At 40.2% G+C, this 24,343-nt stretch overlaps 1 protein-coding gene across 10 annotated transcripts in view; it reads right to left on the bottom strand.

The window, feature by feature from the left end:
- LOC109635047 (membrane-associated guanylate kinase, WW and PDZ domain-containing protein 1-like) overlaps positions 1–13,592 on the bottom strand; it is an 86,254-nt gene extending 72,662 nt beyond the window's left edge. For 9 of the 10 annotated variants that reach the window (XM_069526437.1, XM_069526439.1, XM_069526438.1 and 6 more), the window contains exon 1: positions 12,858–13,294. In XM_069526437.1, the coding sequence (XP_069382538.1) occupies positions 12,858–13,155 (298 nt within the window). In that variant the 5' untranslated portion in view covers positions 13,156–13,294. Of the gene's footprint in view, positions 1–12,857 lie in introns of all 10 variants that reach the window. The other variant, XM_069526444.1, reaches the window with a different exon arrangement.
- Between the last annotated feature and the right edge of the window lie 10,751 nt (positions 13,593–24,343).

The raw sequence follows: 24,343 nt of genomic DNA, 5'->3' as shown, positions 1-24,343 counted from the left end.
TGACATTGGGTGGGAGGCGGGGAACACTCCGAACAACGCCAGCATATCGCAGGGTCAACATAGAGACAAACAATCAGTCACACTCACACTTTGGGACAATTTAGAATTTCCAATGAACCCAACCCCAACATGCATGTCTTTGGAGTGTGGGAGAAAGCTAGAGAAAACCCACACCAACAAAAGGACATCGTGCAAACTCCACACAGAAAGACCATGGCAAAGCTGGGATTTGAACTAGGAACCTTCTTGCTGTGAGGCAACAGTGCAAACTTGATAACCCATATGATTTAGTGATTAAACCGGCCTGACCTGCCTGTAGCACCAAGTATCTCTCCTCTCTGTGCACCCAACTCACCCACCACCTCACCTCACCCCTCAGCTCAGCCAGATGCTGCCAACTTCTGACGAACAGCTGCAGCCCAAGGTCACCCCCCCCCCCAGACAGAGGGAAGCTTGCAAACAGTCCCAGAGTTGGACAATAGGATATCTGTTTTAGCTCCGAGCCCCAGCAGAAAATGCATTCTTACCTTTTATCGTCATTGCATGATGAGTGATTTAAAAATACACCTCTGTCTCTGCTCTTTATTTTGAGTTATCCAAAGACATTTTGGTCAGATAACGGCAGCGACAGTTTACTGATTAAACACACTCAGCTACCAGATATAACCTCACGATGAAGCTCTATAGTGAGAACAGAGATGAACATAAAATAATAAAATGTTGTTTTCCTCGATGGGATTCGAGTCTGTTTCAGGTCACATTTACAAAAAGCAGCGCAGAACGAGATAAGAAGGAGAGCGAGTTACTTCAAAGTAAATTTAGCTGACACCAACTGCTCAGGAAAAACGTTTCCATCATCATCTCACTGTGTGAAGTCTAAATTTAATCTGGAAATGCAGTGATTCATAGCCACAGCTGGAGGACAAGCAGCAAGTGATTTGATATTTGGAGGCATGTGTCAGATCGTGGTAGATTTGTATGTGAAAGCAGCCCAGCGGACTCAGGGAAAATATAGGTTTTAAAGAAGGCTTGTTTGATTTGTTGAATCACTATATCCGGAAAATCAGAAATTACTTTTGTAGAGGATGACAGCTGTTAGACAGAAATTGTCTATATGAGGATCTGCACTGGCTTTTAATTAGTCAGCAACATATCTCTTTTCTTACTGGTTCATATCGACATCTGTGAAATAAGCAATTTGACAGTTTAGAGGAGAAAAATGTGGCGCATAACCAGTAAAGAACAAAAAATTGCACATACCCCCATAAAAGAAAAACTTAAATAAGAAAACTGGTCGCAGTGGCTGGTTGGGGATTGATCAGCCTGGTGTACCAGTCAACTGAGAGATTCCAGCTGTGCATGCAGCTGTTTACATGCAACGCATCAATCAAACAGTGTGAAGCTGCTAAACACATGCAATCTGAGGTGGTGTTGATTTCTCTATGTCAAGGTTTTTCAGTTGTTCCGGCTTAAATCTTTCTTGTCATCGTCTTTTAGCACCTGTAAGAAGCTGCTGGAGGATACACACCAGAGCAGAGAGGCTTCCTTTACAACACTCGTCACCTACATTGTTGTAGCTTTCCTCTTTGCTACTGTGACCAACTCAAACCACCTCAGACAGAACAGTCATCAGACTTCCTGACAGTGATGAGAATATCAGATACTGAGGAAGCCAGTTCCTGCAGAGCTACTTTGATTTAGACGTCCACCTGCCACAGGATGCAGATATACGATTGGGAATGCATGATGTAATGTGGAATCTGCGACACACACATGGACACGCATGAGCTCATAAAGGTGTTTGAACCTACAGAGGCTCCTCTCCACCTGTTTGAAGTTGTCGGTCCTCTGGTGTGACTGAACTTTTTCACCTTTTCCAGGGTAAAAACTCTGGGAAGAACAAGATCGTGGGAAAAGTAGTCGGGTTGCTCTGAAGCTCAGAGATCAAAGTTGTCTCTGTTTTCTGACTCTAGCTTCTGTGTATGTGTTTTGGATTAGGTGTAACATTGAGAACAGGGACTTTTTTGTAGAGTCTGTAAACAAAACCAGCTGTAGACAGACATTTCTAAAACAATATGACAATAAACATAATTATGATTTTATGCTCATAAAAGTTCCAGTTTTTCAAGTTAACTGGTGATGAAGGTAATGAAGGCCCTGTTTTGTCATGGTGGCTTCAAACAATGATCAGAACAAGTGTTGAAATCTCAGTCACATCATCGCTAAGCTAACGGGTCACTTCCTTTCAACTTCGAAATAAAAACAACTCTGAATGTAACTCATGACACAATCAGTCTACCCCAATAACCACAGAATTAATAAGTAAGCAATTCAATACTTGTGCAACATATTAACAGTCGTTGCCACATCATCCAAGAAAAGCGATGAATAAATAGACCATTTAGACCATTTACTCTGCAACACGCCTGATCTCTAGACACAAGAGCTCACGACCGCAACGGTGTGTAGTTGGACAGTCAATGTTTCATTTGATCATTTTCCACAATAATTCAGAATTATTATCCTTTGCATATTTCTCATAAATTCTCACGCTGTCATTAATCGAAGGTTTGAATTTTTATTTTTATAATGCTACTTTCAAACTACCCACAACAGGCCCTTTGGATGCATCCTCATATCGATACACAATTCTACCACTAGAGGGCTCTGTTAATGGGATTATATCTTTATTGACAACTGCTTCATCTGAAACATCTCTGCACTACAGTAACCATGGGTACCAGATGTTTTGCATGAATAAATGTTTGTTGTGTTGTTCCCCTGCCAACTCATATCAATATTACTATAATGCAACTGGCTCTTCTCCAACCAGCCTGTGGAACACAGGAAGTGATGCATTTTCAAAAACTCAGGCAACAATGGTCGTTTGTTTGAGATAAACATAATAAAATCCACTCGTACAAAGAAATGCAAGACACAGTTTGCACTTAATGTTAATATATGTTGCTGATAACAATCTATACGTCCACGTTTTAATGACACTGACTCAAAATACTATGAATATATCTGACTAAATATAAAACACATAAATTAAATGTATTAATCTAAAACAAATGTACTGCATCTATGGCTACATTAAATAATAGTATACGGAAACACCACTACCTGTAGAAGAAGAAGACATTAGAGGATCGTTCCATGTCTAATGTGGTATAAGTTAATCTTGCACCACATCAGATCACTAACCATGAAACTCATCAAATATTAACAAGTGGTGTTGTGCCAATAGAAAGTCTTCACAGCTTCATATCCTGGTGCAGCCATCACGGCAGTACATCCAGGTTACACTGAAGTTTTAAGTTACTCGAGAACAATTTTCTTTAATTTCCATTATTTGTCTTTTGTGTTGCTTTAGAAATGATTACTGTTCATCCGATCGTCCAGATTACACAGCAGTGTGAACATTAGTGTCAGGATATCCGATGATAGTGCATAAAGCGTTTTATACACTGGTAAACCGAACAGGGTCGGGTCAGCCTCAAGAGCTTATGAACAACCTGAATCTCTGGAGATTGACAGACGAGGAGGAGGGGAGGGATAGAGAGATCAGCTGCATGAGAAATCCTCTAAGGATCATCTGCAAACCTTTCTCCTCCCTCGGCTCAACAACACACCAAGGTTTATATGATGAGAGTAATGCTATAAGAGAAGCAGCATTTTATTTAAAAAAAACTATGAACTGAGCATAGATGATTCATTTCTAGAAATATTTCTGAAGTCCTTCTCCAGTTTTGTGAAAACTCGCTTGATGACAGAGAAGCTTTGGGAAAATTAGAGTGTTTCTCACACTGTATGTTATTTGCATCAGAGGGAAGGTGCAATTACTGAGCCTTAAAACCACAACAAAACCAAAGAAACCGACTAAATGTAGAACTATGATTCATGTGTATAAATCAGGGCCTGTAATGGTGCCTAATCCCTTCCAGATGTGTGAATCTAGAGGGAGCACAGCTTAAAGGTCAATTTATCTCCACTATACGAATATCTCTTGCAGAGATAGTGTGTGTGTGTGTGTGTGTGTGTGTGGCTGACTTAGTAGTAGCATGTGTGAGAGGGTAGGTCACTGCCCGTGCGTTTAAGTACATCATTGAGAGACTGAGTGACCGAGAGAAGCCTATGAGCTCTTAAAGCTGTATCTCACTGTTTTTGTTTTCCTGGATCACCTGATTCAAACCATCATAATACTGCAGAAAAGAGAAATCACTCAGAAACACAAACCACAGGACCATTCACGTACACTGGGCGTGAAATTGCAGCAGATCAAAATATAGAATTTAACTGCACAACAGCTGACAATTTATAAAGATGGATGACATGATATTTCTAAAAGAAAACTTCACCTGGCTGCAGAAATAGTATATTCAAATTGTAATAATATCTAATATTATTATTGGCTTAGTAAAGTAAGCCAGTAAGTTACGTTATGTTGCTGAATGGATGGATATATGGTCAAAAGAATTGCATATCATGTCAAACTGATTCTTGCAAACACAATGCCAGCGGTGCTTGTAATTCATTATTTTGTAGAAAAGAAAAATGGCAAAATAAGCTACATCGTAACTGACAAGACCAGATCAGGAAGGTGCATCATTATTTCCAAAAGTCTCTGTTTCAGCCCATCCAGACCAAAACACACCTGCATGTTGGAGTGATGGAGGCTATTTATTTTTGATCAGTTGACATTTTAGACAAAACATGTGGGAGCTAGTTAGAGACAACACACATAACGTTATTAACAGTAAATGATCCCTAAACACTTACGTGTGTTATTTACATCTGATTGAGGCTCATTTGTTGTGTGTGATGTTACTTTATTTCTGTCCTGGTTTCTTTGTTTTTTTGGGTTGAATCACTGAGCTAAGGACCTGAGAGCTGCGTGTGCGATAGAATAAAATATTCAGTGATGCACAGATCAGAAAAATCTTCCTGGGTAAAAAATACTTTTCTACTTCTATCAGCAACAATCAATCACAGGTAGAACAAAGCAACAAAGAGCAAAAACAGACAAGATCATTTGAGCAGATCTCAAAATGTCCATTCTTCAGTCATTCATTATGCAAACCAAGCAGTATTCACTTTCAGAGGTCGGAGAGATTACTCAGCATCATCACACAACCACAAGTCATTAGTGGGAAACAACAGCAATTACCATATGCAGGTATCATGGAGTTTATATAACACAATTTAACTTGATTTATTTCCCTGTTACAACTCAAATATCAGATACTGTACATAAAGGGATATTAATGTTGTTAATGTTAGAGGAGTTAACATTTTCCGTTTACATTTCTATTTTTGTTGGATTCCCAGACGCTCCAGAAAAGGTGACGAAAAGAATGAAAAAAGGGACACAATGGAAAACTGATTTGCTTAATCTGCTCAATAGTAACTTTTAAATTTTACTTCATTGTCCACAGCAGGAAACATATTCTATGTTTCAGATGCAGAGATACAAAGTGAAGTGTCATGTTTTTTGAATTTTAACTGGAGCCAGTGTCTACATACAGGGAAACGCTGCATTTACCTGAGTTTCGTGTTTGACACATAATAATATAAAACTGCCCAGTGCCCATGAGAAAAACATTCAGTCGTGCAGAAACCCTGAGGGCTTTCTGTGTTACTGATAATGTCACTCACATGATGTGGAGGAGTGTCTCTTAATGAACCTACTGTACAGACATGGCTATACTCTCTTTTATCAGCTGCAGCATTCTTTTTAAACTGAGGACAATCTGACTGCACTCGGATGCTTCGGCTGTAACTCAGCTGAATTACTCCCTTAATAAAACAACATTTGTGTGTTTGTATGGACACAAAGGGTCAGATGAGACTTCCTGCCTCCCTGTGGGGTAACACCTGTTTTCTGCCCCAATTAAATAACGCACAAATACTTCAAGCCTCCAGTCACACACACACACACACACGCACACATACACACACAAACAGTTTCAAGGAGAATATGAAAACAATTGAAGTAAAAAAGTTGGAAGAGGATTGCCGACCAGTACATTGACATTTAGTTTCTGCAAAAAATTCATCCATCGATCCATTATCTATACCACTTATCCTTTGAGGATTGAGAGGGACAGGAACTGGAGCCAATCCCAGCAGACAGCTAATGGCAGGGTACACAAAGGACAGGTCACCATCGCATCTCAGGGTCAACATACAGAGACAAACAACCATTTACACCTAAGTACAAAGAGTCTCGAATTAACTTAACCCCACTCTACATGTCGGAGTACCCAGAGAAAACCCAAGCAGACATGGGGAGCAGATGCAAACTCCACAGAGAAAGACCCGGGTCAAACTGAGGCAACAGCTCTAACCACCACGTCACCACTAATTGAATGAATTAAGTAAAAAAGAATGAAAGCAGTTGAGTTGGAAGCTGTATGAGCCTGTTTACATAGCGTTGGTGCTGATGTGTTTACCCCTGGACACATTGGTCCATTTACTTTATTTACTCTGGGCCTAAGGGCTCATGACTCTCTTCACTTCACTGACGAAACATGGAGACAGGAGATCAAAACTTAAATGAAGTAAAAAGTAAACTTCTACCTCCAGTGACACAGGCGTACATAAATGAAGTCACAGAAGCCATCAATTAGCTACTCACTCTTTATTGCTAATAATTTTTCTGCAGTAAAATAGAAAAGATCTAAAACTACTAAATGGGAATAATGACAATAAACTTCTCTTCTGTTTCATTTCAACTTGATTGTTCTAGCACCTGGGGAGAAGTCTCTAAATATATGTATCCACAGAAATATACATATCTTCTAAATGTGTATATTCTTCTTGTGTATGCCTCAAAGTCACAGTCTGATACAGTTTGTGCTCAAAAAGCACATGAAAAGATAACAAATGAAACCACTGAGAAGCCTTACTGCTTCCTGCAACACACACAGTGCTCATTAAGTGACGGTGGGTACAGGAGGAAAAGAAAAAGCAGGAGAACGTACTCACAATCCTTTGACAAACCTTTCATGGAAATGAATAATGTAGTCAAACTGAAATCTGGCAAACTCCTTACACTTAAGAAATTGTTAGAGACTTTCTGGGACAAGCACATCCAAGAGGTGAAGTCCTCACATCCAACGGAAATATGGAGGACTCTCTGTCTTTCTGTCTGTCCACCTGTCCTTCAATTGTCTTGATAACTCCTCATCTATTGACTTCAAATTTGATGTGTGTATTGTTGAGGACCCCCGGAGGTGTAGTGTCGACACACACATTAAACAACAGTTGGTTAGATCATTTATTACGACAACAGCCATTACTCATGGTGATGACCGGGTCATCAGGGTCACCACAGAAGTTAGAGACACTAATGCCCCGTCCCAATTCACCACTTGGCCCTACCCCTTCATTTTCCATGTGGCTGTGAAGGGCTGGTGTTGTCCCATTTCTCCATGTGATGTAGGGGTAGTGGCCATCTAGCCCTTCAAAACCTCTTATTTTAATCCAGTGGCAAATGAAAATGTCATTGAATCACCATGAGAAGCCTTTCAGGAAAATTGCTATTCGCATCATCAAAAGAAGCATGCAAACAGTCTGAGTGAGATTTAACGAGTAACGCTCTTTACTCCCGCAGTCCTGTGTAACTGTCCCCAATAGCAGCATCATTACTATAGTTTGTTTTCTTGCACAAATTTCAGTCCAACTTAAATGAACAGAGTAATGTACGTCTTCATTTCCTCTGTCTTGTCTACAGGATAAAAGCTCTGATTTGCCTTTTGCTTTGCTGCCTCCACCACAGCCACAGCGCAGGGTCGATTATTAGTGACCCTGAAGTTGGTCCACACTGAGTTGGGCCCAGGGAGACTTAACCAGGACAGATGCTTACTACCCTGAAGGTTTGAATGATTAAACAGATGGTTTCCCAAATCACTATCCGACCCTCTCTCTGAGGAGTGAGCAGTGAGAAAGTAATACCCCCGCAGAAATTGGGGTATGAAGGTTTTGTCGTTTCATCACGGTGTACCAGTGAACTCCTGGCCCCTACATCTCAGGAATGCCAGGCATCCAACAGGCTGCATTTGCTCTGGCTGAGTTCAACTGAATGCAAGGATCTAAGGCGACCAACGGCCATTTGTCCTGGAGATCAGACAGACCACCAGTCAAACCCATCCGAGAACACAGCACCATAAACCTCCAGAGCCTGGGTGCTGGAGGGGGGGGGGGGGTTCACTTCAAAGATTAACAAAACAGAAGAGGCACAAAGAAGTTGTAAAACAAAGCAACTAGAACCGAGTTATTCACAGCTGTTTCTTGACTCATCAGTGTACACTCATGCACAACCTTTTGTTCTCAGGTGTTTAACAAATGCAGCCAAGACAAGAGAATGACGACAAAACCTTTCACCCCGGGGCTGAATTCAACCGCTCATAAAAGATAAGCACGAAACAGGTGCGTCAAAGTCCTTCCTCTCTGTACTTTAACCTGAAAATGATGCCAAACGTATGAATCTCTTCTTCATTCACCTGGGCCTCTGCAAACAAAGAATGATTGATGTGATCAAAAATGAAGTAACCACAGTCTATTGGAGGGTAGAAAATGAGGGTATGTTGCACAGTCACTCAGTTTATTTATGTGTACTTTGTGTACATGTACTTTGAATCAGCCCTAGCTTTTCAAACTGTGAAGCATGCCTCGCCCGGGGGGTGTGGGAGAGTCTGTGGGGTAAAGAGGAAGAGACATTAGGCAAAGATAACCCTGTGATGGGTGAAGGTGACAGATGTATGCTGTCGTTTTATTTCTTGTTGAAAGGGTGTGTGACATAAGCCATTTTCAGAAATGAACTCTGGAAAATTTAAGACATTTTCCAGATTTTGCTTTTCAGAAGCCCATATCTGAAAGATGGGTAGGGCATCACATGCTTTTGTTTGCGGCACATGGAGAATGGTGTTGACCTTTATCATCAAAAGCTCTTGAATCTCGTTGTGTTTGAGTTAATGTCTTAGTTGGCGTCTTCTTCATGTGGGGCACCTATTTTTCATCAGGATATATTTGGAAATGTTATCAAAACAGCCACTTGCTCACTTTATGGGACATTTTTCTGCTGTGTTCTCACACGGGCTAAAAATTTGATTACAGGGGGCAGGCAGGAAAAACTCGGGACAACTGACTCAGACATTTATGCTCTTACATACGGCCCCCTGGAAAACTGCAGGACGATGTCCAGTGCATGAGTTCAGTGCATGTCTAAAAGCAGCCACTGTGTACACAGAAGCTCTCAGGTTCATAAGTCATTCAAATCTGACCACAAAGACATGATATGACGTTTACATTCAGTGCAGACTCTCTGAGGATGTCTGTGATGTCAATTGTGAGGAAAAGACCATAAACCTCCTTAGAAATCACAGAAACCAACATGTTTCTTTTAACAAATAACCTTGCATGAGAATTATCAAGATTTTAAGTTTTCTTTCATGTCCAAATATTCCAGTGAATGTTTTCTGTACGGGACTACTGATAGCTCATTTTAACGTTTAACGGTGCCAGTTTAAAAAAAAAAAAAAAAAAAAGCTACAACCTGTTGTGCCACAGCAGAACCTACTTAATTCAATGTGTGAAATTATAGTGAATTACACTAAAACATAGAGACCATTTACTCTCTTGTAACCTCAATTGTTTGAGGTGAGTCTTAGTGTCAAACTTTGAAAACCACTGGAATAATACAAATCTAGTAACGTGTATATTCTCCGCCAGGCCAATGGGATTAAAACAGAACACATTGATTATATATTTGTTGTACAAATAAAATGCTCTCAAATCCCTTTCATTCCATCACGATCTGAAGTGTTATTTGAAGAGCTTAATAAAAAGCCAAAACCACAGGAGGGTAATGTTTCACCTTTTCCACAGGAATGCTCAGATTTCATTCAGGTGGGTTTTTTTTTTCTTTCTGCATTCCTCAGTGGGAGAACACACCTGTAGGCGCTGTAGTACACCACAGCAGTGACCTCCCTACCTGTGCACACTGATAGGGTTTCCTCATACGCTACAGAGGCGATGTGGTCTCCTGTAATAAGACCCACAGCTCTTTCTAGAGGAAAGGAGAGAGGTCCAATCAATCCTGCCAACCTGTCGTCTGGTGCGGGACAGCGTGGATCACTGTTCCTGGCCAGTTCTGCATGGAAGCCCAGCAGACTGTGGGGCACAATGAAGGTTTTGTGAGCGACTCAAATTGTCAGAGAATACCCCTCTCCTTTAATTAGAGACAAGGAAAATGTGCTGCCTCGAGCAAGAAACTTTATAATGACGGAGCCATGAAGTCAACTCAGGATGCCCGTAATGTCTACACGAGTGTCACAGTAGGATTTAAAAGTAAAAACCAGAGTTCAGGGTAATTAGAAAACTGTTTGTGGATATTAAGAAATCTCCCAATGGTGCCAGCCTGGTCTGATTATGTCAAACAAACGCCTGCTCTGCAAACAGAAAGCAGCGTGCAGTGCTGAGCTCCTGTCCCAGGGGTTGAGACCTCTGCTTCAGAGGTCAAGCGTTGACAGCCATTAATGGACATACAGTAGACCAGAAACGCCATGATACTACGCTGGACCTAAACCATGGTTATATAAGGCTGTTAATGATTTCCCCAGAGAAGAAGCACTACAAGCTTTGTCAGATATTGTGTCAGTGTATGAGCGAGGGAATGGAAGACACTCGAGGAGTGTCTCTCACAGAAAGTTCAGATTTAGCCAGAGTGTCGAACAACAAACGCCTCACACGATACTCTGAGACAAAGAGAGAATAGGTTTGAATGAGTTGCCGTGTCCCGCTCCCTCTGGCCTGTCTCATAGACAGATGCAGAAGCAGCAGACTGTGGACAGTGGGTCAAGCTCATCTGACACGATGGGAACATGTCCACAAACAACCCCATCTGCCCATGAGTGGTGATCAGCTCTCACACAATGCCCTCCTTGGTTTACAATAAACAATACATTCATTTACAGAATGAAGCTGAAATGCTCTGATGATCAAGCAATGAATCTATTCAGTTGATGAGTTAAAATTCTGAGAAAAATGCTACAAAACGCTCAGGTTTTAGGTGGTTGAGCAGATGCTGTTGTATTTCTCCTGGGAGTGCCGACAGTCGTTTACAGATGCTTTGAGAAATATCTGACTGTGCAGAGTAAATCCACTGCCACACGACAGACGCAGAGTTCTGTTTCAGCTCCTCATCCACCATCAAATATGTCAAGCATGACAGACACACGTGATAGAATTTGGCCAATCAGCACAGCCAATCATACTGTCGGTTAGTGACTGTAGAGTGGATCCATGTTATTATGGTGACTATAAATGTCATAAAATGTCACGGTCTCAATAAACTTGCCTTGAAATTGTGGATGAGTTCAAGATTAACCAGGATATAAAATGATCAGTTTGTCCGTCCTTAACGTAATTCAACCTTAAATCTTAGACTGAGAAAGTAAAATATTAAACCTAGAGACACAACTAACGATTTTATTTATTTTCTCTATTAATAATTTAGTCCAAAAAGAGAAAAATATCTATCCAAGAGTATCTCTTGTTTAGACTCAACAACAACATAAATCCCATGATCAGTTTACAATGATTTGGCTTTTATGCTTGAAAAATAAATTTAAAATGATTAATTGATTATCAATCTAAAAACCAATTAAACAAGTAATTGTTGCAGCAGGTTTGAGATTTTCTTCTTTACATGTCACAGCAGACTTTCTGTGCTGTAGATGAAGCTCCTGAATAAGTGGCCTAATCTGTGATGCTGCAGGTCTGACCCACAGTGTCTTTAGCAACGAGGGCAGGAGGACTGTCAGAGCAGCTTCACGTCAAAGCTGCGAAAACTCCAGGCTGCTGTGGAGACAATCTGAGCAGCAGCAGCACTGCTCCGCTGCCCTACTTCACATAAATCACCATTTTGTTGTGTGCTTATAACAGTGTGCCACATGGTGATTATGAAACAACTTCCAGTGGGATTTCTAAACTCTTAATGTGTGTGTGTGTGTGTGCATACTCGTATTGGTCACCTCATTAGGACCATCATCACAACCAGTAGTCCTCAAAGGGACCAAAGCCTATAGACTGAATGTAAGAGGACCTGGTCAAGGTTAGGGGTAAGATGTGGACTGGTCATGGTTAAGGTTCAGTTTATGCTGTCCACAATCAACGGAAGCTACTACAATGTCTTGGGGGTCTAAGGATAGCTGCAAAATATGTGCACGTGTGTGTGTTGTCCAAGTATTACTCATATTACCCATTTTGTCTGGGACATAAATCTGTTCACACAGTCACATTATCTGGACTTGTCTTCCTTATGGGGACAAAAAGCAACTTCCCATAAGGAAAATCAATTAATAAAAAGGTAAACATAAATTGTAAGTTTAGGTTTAGGCCAAAGTTAGGATTATTAGGGTTAGGTGAGTAGTAACCTTGAATAAGGTGGACGCAAGTCTCCAGGAAATCTATCTAAATCAATGTAATGTCCTCTACAGTCATAGAATGGAGACAGGACTTTGTCTGTGGGTGGTCCAGGTATTACTAGTTGTGAGGACCTAAATCTGTTGACACAATTGCATTATGGGGACGTGTTATTATTATTGGGACAAAAAGCAAGTCCCCACAACATGAACAATTACATTTAGATGTAATAACATGTCCTAAGGTTTAGGTTAAGTTTAGGTTAAGGCAAGTAGTAACTATGGTTAAGGGTAGAGTAAGTCTCCTGTGTGTGTGTGTGTGTGTGTGTGTGTGTGTGTGTGTGTGTGTGTGTGTGTGTGTGTGTGTGTGTGTGTGTGTGTGTCACATACACACATGCTGGTGACTCTCTCACTCCCTTCTTCTCTTACCTTGACGCACAGTCCTGAACCTGACGGGACCCGGGCAGCACTTCATCACAGCTAAAATGTCATACAGGGGTAATCCAGACACCGGCAGCCCCTCCACCTCCAGCAGCAGCTCCCCCTCGCAGAGTTTACCCTCCTGATAATCCACCGCATCCTCCCGGAGTGGCCCGATGTGCGGGAACTCTCCATTCTCCGCTCCGCCGCGCAGCTCCACGTTCAGCTCCCCGCAGGCGTCCCGCACAACCGCGCACTCGCGCACTTTGGTAATCCAGTGGTTCTTCTTCTGAATGACTTTTGACATGGCGACTCAGGTCCAGCCAAACCCGTCAGTCCCGCGGAATGGTGTGGGAGAGGTCAGCCGAGGCATAGCACAGCAGTCCAGGAAACTTCAGGCTTTTGGGCGCATGTGTCTCCAACAAACTGGATCATCTTCATCCTGCTCCTGAGCCGAGGCATGACGTTGCGCTCCCGGCGCGTCTCAGTATCCCAAAGGTTCAAAATCCAGTTTGTTGTCGCTTCCCTTGTTGTTTCCGCATCTTCACCATCAACACACACTCTGGTTCCTCGCTATAATCCGCTTCTTCTGCCCATTAATCTTCAACTTGTGCGTAATCCCCTCTCCGCGTAAAAACCCCTCTTTTTGCAACTTTCCTGGAGGAAGAGAAAAGTGTTACAGTCCACGTATCCGGTGAGCAGGCTGAGCTGAGCGCACCCAGCTGGCTGCGCCTTTAAGCAGGTAACACGACAAGTTCACCCTCCGCTCCTGCGCTGTGGATGGATGGAGACACGGCGGTGGAGAGGAGCGCATGCGTCCTCCTGCTGCTCCATGAGGGGAAACCCTACCGACCCCACACCATGTCCCGGGTCTCAAGGCTCCTCCCCACCCGCCGGCCTGCACGCGTTTCAAACCGGATTACGCAGCGATCTCACTGCGTTGAATCCCCCCCACACTCCAGCCTGTGTCTTTATTCATAAAGAATGGACACACATTCTCAGGGAGCTGCTTTTTAATCTGTAGAGTCTCAGGTTTATTGGTCCAAACAGCTGGTGACTCCTCAGAAGACTTTAACTCATAAATGCATTTCACTATTGATCGATGAGAGAAAAACTGCCTCAGGTAAATGTGAATTTGAATTCTGTGTCTTTACATTAACTACATTTGCTTGAACTTTGTGAAACAGAAGTTGAAAACACACTGGTTCTCCAAACAGACAAAACGAAGACACTTGACTCAAGAAGGCTTTGTGACTACTATTATCATTATAATTATTATTAGTAGTAGAAGTAGTAGTAGTAGTAGTAGTAGTAGTAGTAGTAGTAGTAGTAGTAACCCTAATCCTTTTCACTAGTTCGTTTCATCTAAATTGTATGAATTGTAGTTTTCTTTACTCCAGAAAAGACCCTTTATATTCAAATACTTTATATTTACATGGAGGGGGTCCTCTCTACAGAGGCCGCCATGTTTTTTACATTAGTCCAGACTGGACAAACTAAACACCTTTTGAGTTTTTATGACAATTAAAGGCTGCCACAGGTTCTTTTTCATGTTTAGAAGGGGAGGGTGAGGTGAGGGGTGTTCAGCTGCAACATGAATGTGATGTACACGAGACAATAATTACGATCCAGCTCTAGTGTATTGATCCGATTATGGTATAGTGTATATAGTATAGTTCATAGCATAGTATATTTTCATGCTGCTGTACTTTTACTTAATAAAGTTTGGAATACAAGACTTTTAATTGTAACAGTATTTTACACTGTACGATTGCCACTTTGACTGAAAATGTATTTCACCTCTTCTCATAAAAAGTAAAAGTTCTGAAATCAGAATAGTACTTCAACAAACCTACAGGAGGAAAATCAGCCCAATATACTTAAAAAAGACTTAGAACCTGTTGAATACTTTGGATGTAACTGAATAGATTAATGATCATAATTTAAGATTCATATTCTATTTATAGATCATATGTTTGGTGTAAATCTGAATCTGTAAAAGAAATGACTTCAACAATGTTCCCTTTTGAAATGCAGTGGAAATAGAGAAAGTGTAAAGTTACGTGAAATGGAAATATTAAAGGAAAGTACACATAACTCAAAATTGTAGCCTACTTAAGCACAGTGACTTGGATATGCAGTATATAATCAGCTGACATGACGATACATCAATATGAATTTATGAAGTCAACAGTGTATAAATGTTCTTCTATGTTATGTGGGCTTCATGCATTTGAAGAAGTCATTTAATTAAAAACATTTAAACTCCTTAAAAAATAGACAAAACAACTCTTAAGACGTTGTGGTCCCTTTCTTTCTCAGTGCAAGTGACCAACGTCTCTCAATAAGCTCCATCTTTAGTCTTATCGATGAGCTCAGAGATCATTTTGTTGACTTAACTTTTTGTGCAAAAGTTAACTCAACTTCCATGACTGGTCCTCAAGTGTTTGAGTGCATGATGCTGTTGGAAATGTAAAACATTGTAGATCTAAAAGTAGACAAACCAATTTGACACAGACTAAAGAGTCGTTGTCAATGTTTAACGTTAACATTATCTACAATATGCAAATAAATGGGCCGTCCTCTTCGAGAACCACATGGCACTGCAGGGTCACTGCCTTTTCAGATAAAATGCAGTATCTGGCACTTTACCACAGGCTGCAAGGCCAGTGGCCTGGATAGGCCAGTGCATGAAAGGCAGCTTTCCATCCCATTTCATCTGAGTGCTGGAAGTGTTCATTTGGTCTTTTTTTTTTTACCTCTCCTGCTCGTCATATGGAAATGATTTGCCTCAAATAGCTGGAGTATGGTTGTGTTTTTCTGTTTTTGTTGTGTGGTCTGTGTGAATATGTCGAACATAACATGAATGACACTCTATCATTTACTGTGCTGGTCACATGGTCCATGGCAGTCCCAATGGGGAGAGGTAACAGCTGCAGGCCAGTGAACGTGACACACTTCCAGGGCGCTGATGTGCTCTGACTGGTGAGCTGAACATTGTTTTTAACAGACAGCCCAGAGATCAAACAGCCATCTGAAACCTCCACATAAATCTGACATGGTCCAATGGACATGGACGTAAAAGAAAGAGAGTCTCTGATTTCTCTCATAAACTTGTCTTGGAAACTTGGAGTTGAAAATCACATCCTGACCAGTAGATCAATGATCATTCACTGATTTATATTTGACTTGTGAAATCTCAGCGCTCTGGAGCTGGTTAGAGAGAGAGAGCGTGTGATTGATCTCCTGATCCGCAAATATTGATGTTTTACATATATTCTTGTTTTATACTGTCATGGCAACATGGTGCAAGCAGAAGGGAGTTTAAGGACACGGACAGAGGATAACGATGAAGCGTTCCATAACAAGCTGTATATTTAAAACCTTTCAGATTGCTGTGGTATAGTGGTTAGCAAGAAGGCTCCCTGTTCAAATCCACACAAAAAATTGTCTTTTTGTGTGGAGTCAGCGTGTTCTCCCACAGTCCAAAAATATGCAGGTTGCTGTAAATTAAAAATTGGTGTAATGCGTGACCTGGTGACCTGGCCAGGATGTACCCCGCCTGTCGCCCAATGTTGTTATCTCACTAGCCATGCTAGCTGCTGCAGGTTTATTCTTAAAACCCTGTACACGTTATTTCCTGTCCCGCCCTGCTTTTGAAAAAGGTCTGTATTTACACAGCGCTTTTCTAATCTCGATGACCAGACTGACGGCAGTTTAGGTTAAGCCAAAGAAACTTTACCTAAGTTGGTGTATTCCTTCTCTGGTCTTTTAAATCCACCCACACAAAAAGCTTTCTGATTCTCTTCACCTTGCTAGATTGTGTTGGGCCTAAAGAAAATGAATTTGCCCATTTATCCTTAAGATCATTAAAAATGTCCTGTGTATTCCAGTATTTACTTTGAGCTACCTTGTCAACATTGTCAGAATAAATTACTTTAAAAAAATAATTATAATCATCCGTCCTTGGTTTTATTTAATGTCATTTGTAGACAGACATCATCAACAAAATAATGAAACCTCGGCAACCAACATAAAACACCTTTTTCAGGTTTCTTTTACAATAATAGAAAATAAACAGTGACACATTGTTTAACGAGTCGCTGTATTGAGACTAATGAGGAAAGCATGACATTGAGTGGTACACAAAGGTGAGCCTGTGGCAACAACTGCTGGAATAATGACTGCAAAGGCCCCAACGTTGTGTAACAGAGAGTGTTTGGTTTTATGAGTGACAGTAATCGGTCGCCCAAACCCTGGGAATGCAATGAGTCCACAATCAATGCACAGTAATTAATTATTAACCAGCAGGTCAAACATTGTATTGATCTGTTGTGACGGTCAGAGAGTGAAAGATACTGCATCAAAGCTTGTGCTTGTGACAACAAAGACACAATGCTCAGATAGTTTGAGGTGTTCCATTGAAACCCATTACTCACTCACTTACACACAGTGATTCATGATTTGCCTTGAAAATATTCAGGGATTATTAATCACATAGTGAAAAACATATATTGGAAGAGGTGAAGCTCAAAAATCTAAAAGATTGTTTTCATTTACCAGCTTCTTCTTTCTCTCTCCAGTGAGAAGGTTTTTGCTCCATAGCACTCTGGCATCCCAAGGCAGATGACGGACTTACCCACTGATCCAATTAATTAAATATTTATCCAATCTTAAACTGCTTCTTATCACTGAGCTGTGCTTGTGAGACCGTAGAAAGTAGGTTCTACATTTTCATTTGGAATTATGTGAACATTTTTTGAAGAAAAATACAGGTCATCATGACGAGTATTTTCTATAACGGATTTAGTACCAAATTGTAGAAGTTGTAGTCATCCTCACAGTGTGAGCTATACTGCAGTAGTTTTATTGGAACATATCACATGATGTGACCATGGACTGTATGGATGTGACACAGTATCTGTGTTTTAAACAGAGATAAACATGGGTAGAGTTCATATTTCAGACAACAGTATTCCTTGTTTCCTAACTGTACAGCTCCAATTAAATTATTGTTTTCTTAATCAATCAAGGCTACGACAAAGAAAAACAAAATGCCCATATGCTATAAGAACATTGCTTACACTGATAGACAGATATATTTATTCTATATGTTTTGCTTAGTTTTTTCTCCTGCAACTCCCAAGAGACCCATATTAGTTTTTTTATGGAATTTATACAGGTGTGTAATAAAAAGAGGTGTGTAATATATAGTTTGATCAAATCCATGTTACAATGATGGATGAGTTGACGTTCATACAGGAGCTCACAGTTATTTCCTGCTTCAAACTGATAGTCAGTGATCATCCACGACCGGACCACAACCATAAGCACATGTTTACCATTGTTGCCATGGCAATAAAGGTCGTGTAAGTAGTTATTTCAACCCAAACCACCATCTTTTCTGAAGGAACTAGTGTTTTTGCCAAAAACTAACCAATCTGTGACCACTCTGTGACATCAACTGTGTTTTTATTATTGTTACCATGACAATAAAGGTCCAGCACACCAGCTGGTTGTGTACAGGGTCACACAACAGACTATAGAACTGCAGCAGTACTAAGAGGATCACAGAGGACATGATGTAAATGAAGCCGTTTCGAATGGAAGTGTGTTTACTGGGTAGTTAACCTCTAGTACATGTGAGTGACATTTGTGCCACACAATTCAACAGCTAGTCAGTGGAGTTTGGAAGGATCTTTTACTGTTTAGCATTTGCATTTTAGCCATATGCTAAGTGAATTGAGCTGAACTGTGAGAACGTTGAGAAATAATTTCAAGCTGTGGAAATATGGACACAAGTATTGATTCAGAGCAATCCAGAGAAATACCTGAGGGGCACAGTGCTTGTGTGGAGTGGAATCATGAGAAACTCGTGTACACCTGTGAAGAATTAGATGTCTGGGTCAAATAACAGACGTTATCATCTGAATCTTCATATACCACGTGTCTCACAGGATACAAGGTTCAAATCCTCAGTGAGCTGCAGCCACATTACAATGAGTACATGTGTTTATATTGTGCTTACACAAACAGCATTTGCTCATGTGAAATGTTAATGAAGCAGGATGCATGATGGAAAAAACAGAAATACAAGAAGAAGAAAAAAGAGCTCCTCCAGAAGTCTAAAATGGTAATTAAGATGTCCTGTCAAAATGTCTGCCTGTTAAAGAAGACCAAGGAGAGTGTGGGGGTGGGGACTAAAGAGACGAAGATAAAGAGCTGAAGGCAGATATGAGAACACACACTGACTCAAACAGAACAACCACAGAATGACAGAAAATGTCATGTCACAACGGAGGACTGCTCATTAAAAATTAGGGCGTTAGTGGGGCTGTAACACACAGAGAGTGCGAGTGGAGATGGGACAGACACATCATGACAAAGCGACGGGAGTTTTCATGGATGTTGTTGTACTCTGCCCCCCCTCCCTTACATAAGACACACGCTTGGCTGCGGGCACAGAAAACAAGGCCTGTCCATGCATTGAGCCTTCCCCTTCACTGGTTTTTAACCATGCAGCACACAACAGGAGCAGACACTGAGCAATATTGAATTATTCAGGCACAGAGAACATCGCAGCAATAGAGGGCACATGGGCTGTGTTGACTTTAAGTCGGGAAAAGCACAGCAGTGAGAATTCCAAAAAGGCTAAATTGGTTATTTGTGCAAATTCCGAGCGTGTTTTTCTGTCACTTCTTGTTAAAATGTTCATAATACATGAGTGTGCAGCTGTGATAGGTTGTTCAAGTGGGAAATTGTGCTTAACCAAGTCAAAGTTTTGCACTAACAGTGGATTGCATGACCACTTGTTTGTGATAAGTGTTTCTCTTGAGCTGCTCAAGACATACAATGCACTCAAGACATTTTTCTGAATTTTTGCAGAGGGGCTTTATGTCTGAATCTGTTGCTTCTATACACAATGGCAAAGTGGAATAAAGGTGCAACATGTAAATCTTGAATGGGCTACGTACATTTTTATTCAACAAATGTACGAGAAAAACTAACCAGTTAATCTTCATTCTTTGAGTCATTCTATTGTAAAACTGACATTTTCTAATGAAGCATTGATCTCACCTTTGTGTCGTCACGTTTATCTTCTGCGGCATCTTCTTTGCGTTAATGTACGCTAAAGGTTGCACTGGAAGCGTGTGGCCTGTGGGTCTCGAATGCATCTGGGAGCTTGTCTGCTGCAGAGCTGCTGGATGAGGTTTCTGATGTGACTTCTGTATCTATTCAAATAAAAGTAGCCTGTACTCAACTAAATGCCAGGAATCTATGAAGCCGTGCATCTTCTAGTCCTGCAAATATTTCACAATAAAAATCTTGTGAAAACAAATAAATGGATTTAACAGAGTCAACAGAAACAATAAAGGGCTTTTAGTTTGAAACAGGCACAGGAAAAGATTGTAAATATTTATACATGACATATTAAAGAAAGATAATTTTCACCATCTATTTTGCATGAAGAGATAATAGGCGATACCCTGGAGAAACAGCGCGGCTGCAGGAACTGTGGATGCTTTCTGCTGATAAAATGGAAGGCAAGACATTCTGAAACATACATTTGCTGCTTCGCCCAGGCTTCATTACTCCCCCCTGAGCATGTAAGGTGGAAAACCACTAAAACTTTAATTAAAGCTGCAAATAGTGATGATCAAACCTGTGCACCACCACATGTAGTGTGGTGTGCAGCTGACACAAGGAGGAGCACAGGAAAGTATGATACATGTCTTTTTTATGTCCAGTAGGTGGCACTATGACCGAATATTGTCGTGTAGATGTCTTCAGGGAAGGACTCATATCAAATGTGACGTTTTGGGGCAGGTCTGACCATAAGCAGTCAAAATACAACAACTTCCAATTTTCAAGCCTGGTTAGCAAAACAGTTCAGTGAGGAGAAAAACACAAAAATGAGATTTATGCTTTATCAAAGTTTTAAATTGTTTTTTTCAGTATTCTTGAAAGACAAATATGAACTGTTCAGTTGCATGTTGCTGGTTAACTGCCCGTCCTCTGTTTCAAAAGCAGCACACAGCTGCTTCCTTGAACTTTTCTGTGGAACCCTCGAGGACATGGAGAAATACTGCATGGTTTATCATGCAGAGGATGAGACTGTATCTGAAACAGTGCTGGACTGAATCAAGGCTATAAATGAGAAAGTTCATATATAAGATGTTTTAATAGTGTTGTGTTATGTTTCTTTTGCATCATGGATAATATGAAACATTATAGATTATACTGCTCAACCATTTACAAGTCGACCTAAGTGTATCACGATAACACTGTTTTGTGTTGTCATACACAAAATGTACTTTTGTACAGTTTTATATTAAAAGCTAAGAGACATTTTAAAAGCAGACCATGTCATGTGAAAAGGCCCCAGAAAAATAAAGGTGGACCTTGCGTAATTTGTCAAAATATTTTATATAAGGTTGTGTATTTATACTTTTACGTGCAAGTTTTTTTTCCACCGCTGGTGTCCACACAAACACATTCCCTGCAGCCACGCTTACACACAAGAGCAGTTCTTGCCCCTGATGTATTTTATTAGCAGCCACGAGATTCACATCACTAACAGACCTCATGCTTGGCACAAATATATTTCCACCAACCAGATAATATAACTGTCTCCCACCTCTACTTGAGATCAGAGTTTCAAACGGGGGAAAAACAATCCAGCAGCCAGGGAAGTGGACATAAATTCTGATCTCAAATTATCAGCCATTGTCTTAAGACTGATGTGGATTTCCTCACACCTTGTGCTTGATGTTTGTGTTCAACAGCTTATAACGGAACAACTGACTTCAATGAAATCCAGGATCTAACTTGTCAACTATTTTTGAACACTAATAAAATCCTTATGTCAAACAGCCATTAAGGTTTTTTGTGTTTTACACAAACAAAGCTCTGTGTGATAAGAAAAGCATAGAGGAAAAGATTGGCTTGTTGACAGGTGCAGAGAGAAGTTGCAGCCAGACGACTGCAAGACATCGACTGGCCATCGGGCAAACTGGTACAAATCAGTAATTTCCTCAGTGTTATTATAATAAACATTTCCTATGCAAATTTAAACAGTTACAATCAGCATAAGTTCTCCATCTGCTTCCATCTGCACTTTACATGCTTCTAGGAACCAAACCAGTTTTTAGAAAAAACAGGAAAAATAATGTGATGATTTCTTCTTCAAACATTCATTTATTTAGGAGCCATAGAAAAGGGAATAACAAAAATACCCACAAGAGCCGAATTGCATCAACAGAAGGCCAAGGAGAGAAAAACAAATAATACTCAGCAAACCTGGTTGAAAGCAAAGTCTTTGAGCTAAAAGTAGACCGAACGTTTTATAGGATGAAAAGCTCTCAAAGATGTGAAGAGATGAACTGATATGATTCATTTTCTTTTCAACTGATTTTCAGGTTTTGCTCTCAGCTAACGTGAGCATCTTCAGCATAATTCTGTAATCATGTCTGTCTTCATACAAGAGCTTACACAGCCCAAATATTCCACCTGCATAGTGTCCCCAATAACAAACAATGTTTGTAATTGACAAGGAAATATTCTGATTGTCTTGGTTGAGTTGGATAAGACTTACTCACACGTTTGTCTGTCGAATATGAATCTAATGGAGAGAGGTGGGAATCACAGGGTAACTCCCGATAAAATACCATACACAATAATGTAGTGTCATGATACAGTAATTCTGCGATGATCGTTTTAGTGCAAGACAACAAATCATATAACGACACATCATGATATCTGTCTGAGGAATACAAAGTGCCCCTATGGATTTTTGTATTTAGTCACTGCAACTCACTGAGTTTAACACAAACTGAGATGAAACAAACCAAAAAGTGCATAAAGTCTCATTTGAGTGCCTCTTTACTGTTCAACACACACACTGTACCTTGTGAATGTCCACATGTGTCATCGTTACAATGTAAATTAGCAACAAACATATGTAAGGGTTACACCATCAGTTAATATTATTTTGTCACATTCTACATTTCATTTCAGTAAAAAGATTTTTACATAGTCCTTTGTTTATAGTACATTGTTATTAATTGACTGTTTGAGTTGGGTGCAGACAATTTGACTAATATTCTGTCTTTCTCTTTAATTTGTCATAACACTTACTCTGACGCCTGAATCCTGTGGGCTATTATACCCAGCTAACAGGAAGTTAGCTATTAGTTTGTGTGTCCACTTATTCTGATAGGTTCTTTATGTTTGTATGTTGATAGTTTATTTAGGTAGTTAATGTTGTATGTTTGATTGGGTTTCCCCTGTGTGCCTGTCTGGACTAGTCTACCTGTGTATTTATACCCCCTGTGCACATTGTAGTTCTTTTATTTGACCTTTAAGTTTGTGCCCTGATTTTGTAGTTTATTTATTTTTAATTTTGTTGTAAATTGTATGAATATTTAATTCTTTGTCATTTGAAAATTTCAAATTCATAGAAAATGAAAAATTACTTTCTGCACCTTTGTCCTTCGCCTTTCTGTTTGGTTACATATATATTCGACTGCGGCAAATGATCGTATCTCACAAGGCAGGATCAGGACATGTTGTTGTATAGATGTTTTGTTGCACTTACTAATGAAGCTCAGCTAAGCTCTAGTAAAAATCTCCTGAATGTAGCTTCCTAGATACAAATAAAGCTCATTGTTTATATATTGCAGAACATATGATGCATATGTTGATCTATCCTCTTTTCACAAAAGCCTTCGTGCACAAAATGCAGGACTTAAAAGTGCCTATATGTTACTTACCAATCCAGAAGACATGTTATGTCAAACTTTATTACTCTACTCACCAGGAGCTGTCTCTAGCACATGAAAGGAACGTCAGTGTTACCTCTCAAACAAACTGTCCCCTTAAATCTGCAGAGAGATGGGTGTTATAGCTGCTTTATTATATTTTAAAAGCAAACTCAAGATCTATTTTTAATCGAAATGTAAATAGAATTTTACATTTATTTTAATTTTATTTATAGGCTTCATCTTAGACCGTGTCAGATTGATCCTTTTATTTATCATTTTCCCATCTCTCTTAACCTTTTTTTTCATTTTATCTTTCATCTTTCTCTCCCCACCAATCATCCCAGTTCAGCAAAAAATAACATTTGAACAAACATCGCCATCTAAAATATCAGAAACTGTCTTTGAGAAAAACACCAGGGGGCAGGCTTTGGCTTCACTGTTGGGGAGTAGTTGTGACATCCATCTTCATATAAAGTGTAGCGTGACAACACATAGTCTGATGAGCTGATTCTGAGATGTCATGACTTTTAGTATTTATTTCTATTTTCACCCGACTATTAGTGAGGATCTCAATCTAACAAAGTTGTGTCTTTATTTCATTCAACCAGCTGTTTGTTTTTATGTTATGACCACAAGAGCCTCAAAGAGGTGCTGTTGTGGCTTCAGGCCTTTCAGAGCAGAACATGTTTGGTTGTGGCTTTGGGAAAGATGATGGGTAATGCAATACAGAGC

The sequence above is a fragment of the Paralichthys olivaceus genome, chromosome 6 (assembly GCF_024713975.1).
Source record: "Paralichthys olivaceus isolate ysfri-2021 chromosome 6, ASM2471397v2, whole genome shotgun sequence".
Lineage (NCBI taxonomy): Eukaryota > Metazoa > Chordata > Actinopteri > Pleuronectiformes > Paralichthyidae > Paralichthys > Paralichthys olivaceus.
This window is presented reverse-complemented; position numbering and strand designations above follow the sequence as displayed.